At 62.7% G+C, this 6,310-nt stretch overlaps 1 protein-coding gene across 1 annotated transcript; it reads right to left on the reverse strand.

Moving 5' to 3' along the window:
* Positions 1 to 490: 490 nt before the first annotated feature.
* Positions 491 to 5,865, reverse strand: TMEM208 (transmembrane protein 208). Its single transcript, XM_084270019.1, has 6 exons — positions 5,811 to 5,865; positions 5,643 to 5,738; positions 5,210 to 5,269; positions 4,918 to 5,054; positions 1,939 to 2,023; positions 491 to 911 (listed from the first exon to the last, which is right to left on the reverse strand). The coding sequence occupies exons 1-6, from the start codon at positions 5,814 to 5,816 to the stop codon at positions 774 to 776; spliced, it is 522 nt and encodes a 173-aa protein (XP_084126145.1). The 5' UTR covers positions 5,817 to 5,865; the 3' UTR covers positions 491 to 773.
* Positions 5,866 to 6,310: the final 445 nt, after the last annotated feature.

The following is a 6,310-nucleotide window of genomic DNA, read 5'->3' on the forward strand; positions in this document are numbered from 1 at the left end:
CTGGGCAGGAACTCTGTTAGCAAGTCAGAGCTGGCAAAAGCAGAAGCTGCCCTGAGCTGTTCCCGCTCTCCTAACGCACGGTGTCGGCAGGAGTCAGGGCACCCTGGCTGTGCCTCCCCCAGGAAGAGTTGATTTAAAAGCAAGAAGGAAAATAACAAATCAGTGCAGCTTTAGTTTTGGCTTCACCCAGCCCTTCAGCCCACAGAGCTGCTGCGAGGCAGCGCTGGCCCCGCTGTGCCCAGGCTCGGACCCAAAAGCTCGGAGCCTGGCTGCGAGCCCCGCTGGCAGCACCCCAGCTGCCCTGCTGTGGGTGCTGTGGCAGGCAGGGCAGCACAGGGCGAGCTTGGGAAGGGCTGAGGCCGTTTGTTTTGTGTGTGTGTGGGGGGGGTGTTTGTTTCCCTCTCTCTAGCCCAGGTCTCCCAGAATGCCAGCATTTTGATCAGCTCCCCTCTGCGAGCCCCAGTACAGACACAGCCAGTCAGACTCTGTTCTTTAATGCACTATTTCCCCCACCCTCCCACGCAGTGACAGCGCTGCTGCTGTAAAAAGGTATTTACACCCCCCCTGCCTCCTCCTCCTCCTCCCCAGGAGCAAGGACCCCACCGGCGCCCTGACCCACCCGGGGAAGCCTCTCGGGGCCTGTCTAGCAGAAGGGCAGCGAGGACAGAGGGTACGTAGCTCCTGCGATGGTTTTGGACTGGTTCTGGTCACATCCCTGATGAAACACCAGCAGAGAGGTGGGAGCTGGCAGTGACCTATCTCCCCAGGCGGGACTAGAAGCGCTTCATCTGACGGCGTTCTTGGCGGCGTTGCTTCTTCTCGTTGGGCTCCTGGGCGGCGGGCGAGGACTCGGCTGTAAACCAGGGCCCCAGGATGTTCACCCACAGGAGGTAGAGGGCACGTCCCGGCGCCTGCAAAACACGCCCGTCACAACCTGCGGCGCTGGGGACCGCGGCAGCGGGGCTGCTGTCAGGGGGAGGAGGGCTGGGCTGACCCAGGAAGCCAGAGGAGCTGGAATGTGTCTTTAGAGGCTGGCTCAGGGGCATCAGGGGGGTGCTTGGAAATCAAAGGCAGTGGCAGGCGTCCAAAATAAACAGCCTGGTTTCCTACGGCTTCAGGATTGCACACGTATGCTGCACATGAAAACGCCAGCACAGGGGCTGAGTTACCCAGCAGGACCCCAGTGCCCGCCTCCTCCCTCAGGAAAAACACCCTCCACTCTCCCAACAGAAACCACGGGGACCTGGATGGTCTGCGGGCCAGGCAGCATTTAGGCTGGAAAGCCTTCTCTCTGCCAGGCCGTCTGGAAAGGAACTTGTTAAGGACTGAGAGAAGAAAGCTTTCTGCCCTCCCCAGACTGCCTTACATTCCTTTCTGGGATATATTCAAAGCAACTGGGGGATTGTTATTTAAATGACCTTTTTTTTTCTTTCAAACTGGAGATATCTTTTTATCCCTCTGCAAAAACAGTTTTAGCTGGAGGCACACAAATATCTCAGGAAGAGAAAGAGTCTGGCACGTTCAGGGGGGAATCAAAGCCCCAGGGTGTGACCTGCCACACAGCACGGCGTCCAGCAGCTCCCAGCCTGCGTCCACACTGGTGAGCGGCTGAGAAAAGCCAAGGAGAAGCAGGACGGGCTGTTTGTCACAGCTACAACAAGGCTCTGTGCACAAAGGCAGCTTTGAGTGCCCCATCTTTCTTCCTGCCCTTTCACAGGACCAGAGACAAAGGCCAGCCTAGTTCTTGCGTGGGCTACTCAGAGGGATCAAGACTCCTTTCCCTTGTACGGTGTCATTTTTAACAAAGTTTGACAGGGAGATTAAAAAACACATCAGAAGAGTTCTGCCCTGAAATGGGGCACTGAACCGAAAGGGATAAAGAATGCCCTGGAGTCAGGGAAAGGCAGGAACAACGTAAGGAAAACCCCAGGGGCTTACCAAGAGCCAGAAGTACCAGACGTAGAGCGAGAAGCAGCTCAGCACCTGGACTATGGCTGTCAGCAGGATCACATCCTTGAGGTGCCTGAGGGAAGAACAGCAAAACATGAACCTTCCATCCAAGCCCCCACTCCCACCCTGAACACCCCGGCTCCTCTGGAGCCTGTGGACAGCAACAAGGGCTGTCCCTGCAGCCAAGCTTTGCTGCACAGGGTAATTGAGGGCACAGTAAGAAACAGCAAAAAAAGAAACAAAACAATCAGCCTGACAAGTCAGAGAGCCAGGCTCCCTCTGCAAGGGACACTGAGGCAGCTGAGGGAGGCAGGAGGGGGAAAATCAGCCAAACCCCCACCCCGCAGCCTCCAGCGCCGCCGGTTTGACGTGTCGTGGTGTGAAGTGAAGCTGCTCACGGCTGGGAGTGAAGCACCAACAGTCCCTGTGCCGCTCCCCAGCCCCACACGAGCGCTCGGGGTCACTGCAGGGCAGAGGGGCCACCACGGTGTCCCTGGGAGCAGAGCCCCAGCAGGAGTCAGCTCCACCGCCCCTCCTGCTTCTCTGACGCTGGGGTCTTGGCAGCCCGAGCCCAGAGCAGCTCCAGAGGGGAACAAGCTGCCCCACACCTCAACTGACACCCGTGAGAGGCAACCAGGTGTTGGGTGTTCAACAGGAGCCACAGGGAGCACGGTGACGGGTTAGAGAAAGATTCAGGTGACATCCAAGAAGGGAGTCAGGGAAACAGAGGCAGAGGTAAGGGCAGTGGAACACCCTGTGTGGCTCCGGGCAGCGCAGCACAGGAGCGAGCTTAGCTGTGCATCACCAGGAGGAGCTGGCTTAGCGAGGGGACACGGAGGTTCAGGTGCCTCGTGCCTCACTGCAGCCTGCAAAGGGGTGAGGGGAGAGCTCCCAGCGAGCCCAGCTCTCCTGCAGAGGATCACAGGCAGCCTTCCTCACCCCCCCCCAGCACACACTGATCCATCTTGGTTACAGACAGCACGAGGGGAACGCTGCCAAACCTGCAGCAGCTCCCAAAGAGCACGTGTTCATCAGCCAGGGCACACTCAGAGACAGGCAAACCTCTGCTGCTTGCCTACAGCAACTACAGGCGGTTCCCCAACCCCAGCACAGCCAGGCAGAGCTCTGCACCCCCCAGAACAGATGCACTGAGCAGGAAGCACACCCAGCCTTCGTTAACACAGCAGCTGGGTTACACTAAGGAAGGACTCGCTCGCTCAGGGCTGAGGGACTGAGGTGCAGGGTAAGGAGGGGAGCTTGGGCTGGGCAGGTTTGGGTTTTACAGCTCTGCCTCTGCGTTTCGCCTCGGGCAAGCGTCAATTAATCATTAATTAATTAATTAATTAAACTAAAACTCACCCCAAGGGCGCACTGCTCCTCAGAAAGCCCTCAGAGCCCAGCACCCAGGGGAGGTCAGCATCCCCGACTGTGGCTGTGCCTGCAGCTCAGCAGGACCCTCCTGGCCACAGTCGCTCCCCGCACGGGGCCGGTACCCGCTCTGCCTCGGCACCTCACACACCTCCTGCAACCAGGAGGCCGCCCCACGTGCCACCAAGATTCTGGATTTCCCTTACTCGACCTTCTTGTGTTGTGCTTCATGACAAAGTCACCCAAAATATTTTATATTTCTACTTGGGAGAGCCAAAAGGGTATAAAAGGAGGGGGAAGAATAGGGCTGAGCAGCAAGAAGTCCCTGCATGCTGCAGAGGCAGTAAGCATAGTGTGAGAGCTAGAGAAACTCCCTCTTCCTGGCCACCTCGTCCCTCAGGTGAGTCTGTGACACTGGATGTCTGAGTCGCTCTGGCTGCAGGCAGAAGGTTTCCTATGCTGCTAACTAAACCACCAGGATGAGAGCTCAGAGAGCTCATCCTGTGCAGGGCGAGGGGCTGTGTGCCACATGAGTCAGTCTGCTGGCCAGTGCCACCCCAGAGCTGGCTGCAGAGAGCCTCCATGAAGAAAAATCAAAATCTAGGCATAAATACACAGCCCTTCCAGCACAGGAACACTTGCCAGGACTCAGAGGGGTGCAGGAGCCCCTGCGCTCCTTCAGAAGCCTGGCAGCAGGTAGAAGACAGTGGTAAACCTGAAATTGTAGGGCAAGGACATGGGAGGAAAGGGGGTGAGTACCCCAGGTACCTCGCCGAGCATCCCCAGCAGAGGATGGGCCACAGACAGAGGCTGAAGACAGAGCACAAAGCCTGACGTGTCCACTGCAGTTTTCTGAAAGCAGCTTGTGCCTCGCTGCTGGAAAACGTGCCAATCTAGCTGGGATTTCTGCTGTCTCAGTGCTGTCATCTCCTTATTTTACTGAGCAGCACTTTGCAGGAATTGCTGCTGCCCCTTCCTGGACCTGAGGGAAAGAGTTCCAGCCCAGCTGAGAACGCTGGGCAGGCAAACACTCAGCGCTGCTGCAGCCAGGCATGAGCACAGGGGGCAGAGAAAGCTGAGAGGTGAGATGAGCTGGGTGAAGCCAGGAGGGAGGGTGGTTAGTGTGTGGAACAGCTCGAGGCGCAGCCGGTTTGCAGCCAGACTGGGGCAGTGGCTGGTGCCCTCCTGCTCTGCCGTGTGTTGCCTACGGTAACGGCTTCAGAAGAGAGCTGTACGTTCCTCTGGGTGCTGCAGAAGCTTCTTCACGGAAAGAAGGTTGTACCCTGCTCCAGCTGAACCCTTTGGGATGCCCTACCCGTGCCTCAGCCCCGGGGGCAGTGACCCTGCCAGCTGGCACCGCCACACAGCAGCTCCAGACTAACACACGCCGGGCCAAGCATCTGGGTAACGGGGGTGGCTTAGGCACGCTCTTGGGGCCAAAAAGAACCCCAAACCAAGCGGCTGTGGGGTCCCAGCTGCCCCCACACCTGCGCGGGAGCCGAGGCCCCGGGCTGCTCCTCGGGACAGCCCCCCGGGCTCTGCGTGCACGCTCAGGCAGCAGGTCCCGCTCACCTGGACTCTGCGGGTGTGGACACTCACTCTGCCATCCCCTGCTCCATGTTCAGGTCGATTCCCCCGTCGGCGAGGCTGCCATCGTCTGTGAACGCCGGCTTTGCCATGGAGCTCATGGACCGGTAGCTGGCCCCGTACACCACCGAGCTGAAGACGAACGCCAGCTGCGAGGAGGAAACGGCTGTCAGGCCCGGCAGAGCGGCTGGGGCCCGCCGGCCTCGCCCGCCGCGACGGGGGGAGGGGGGAAAGGGCCGGGGTCTCCGCCGGGCCCGGCCGGGGCGGCAGCCGGTGCCCCGCCCGCGGCGGGCCGGGAGCTCACCCAGGTCCAGGTGGAGACGGCGGGGTAGAAGATCACCAGGTTCACCACGGCGTACACGGCCTGCGGCAGAGAGAGCGCGGCACGGTGTGCCTGGGCCCAGGAGGAGACCCCGGGCCTGCCCTGCCCCGGGCCCGGCCAGCGGCCACCCCCCGCCGGGGCATCATCCCCCCCCGCCCCCCTCCGCCGGGGCATCATCCCCCCCCCCCGCCGGGGCATCATCCCCCCCGCCCCCCTCCGCCGGGGCATCATCATCCCCCCCCCCCTCCGCCGGGGCATCATCATCCCCCCCCCCCCTCCGCCGGGGCATCATCGTCCCCCCCCCCCCTCCGCCGGGGCATCATCATCCCCCCCCCGCCGGGGCATCATCCCCCCCCGCCGGGGCATCATCCCCCCCCGCCGGGGCATCATCCCCCCCGGCCCCCGCAGCACTCACGGAGGCGCCCAGGATGACGCGGAGGTAGAAGCGCAGCGTCTCCCGGTTCTCCTCGAAGATCTGCTTCTTGCCCTTGGTGCCCGCCTTGCCCTTGGGCTGCGGAGCCGAGAGAGGCCGTCAGCCGCCTCGCCCGCGCCGCTCCCCCCCTCCCGCCGCCCCGCCACTCACCGCCATGGCTGCGCCGGCCCCGCGCTCCGCTTCCGGACCCGCCCGGAACTGGCCCCAGCGGCAGCGGCGGGGCCGCGGAGAAGCCCGGCCCGGGCCCGCCCCGGGAGGGGTGGCTCTGTGGTTCCCAGCTCCTCCCGTTCCGACCCCCCGCCCCGCGGCTCTGGGCTGGGGGTTACCGCCGGCCCCGCGCCCTCCGCTCCCTCGGCAGCGCCCCTGGCTCCGGGGAGGGGTTCGGCGCCGAGGGGCTGCAGAGCCGGGTGTCCCCCCCCTCCCGCCCCGGGGCTCCCCTCCCCCGGGAGCGGCTCTCCAGCCGCCAGCGGGAGCTGGGGCTGCCCCACCCGTTACCCGGACCCCCCCCCACCCCCCCCCGATTCGCGGCTCCGCGCCGCTGCCCCGCTCGGCCCCGGGCTCCTGCGCGCCGTCCCCCGCCCGAGCCCCTGTGCCCGCAGTCGGCCCGTCCCCCGTCCTCGTCCCCCCGCAAAGGAGGCGGCCCCGAGTTC

Source organism: Gallinula chloropus (assembly GCF_964237585.1).
Source record: "Gallinula chloropus genome assembly, chromosome: 13".
Taxonomy (NCBI): domain Eukaryota; kingdom Metazoa; phylum Chordata; class Aves; order Gruiformes; family Rallidae; genus Gallinula; species Gallinula chloropus.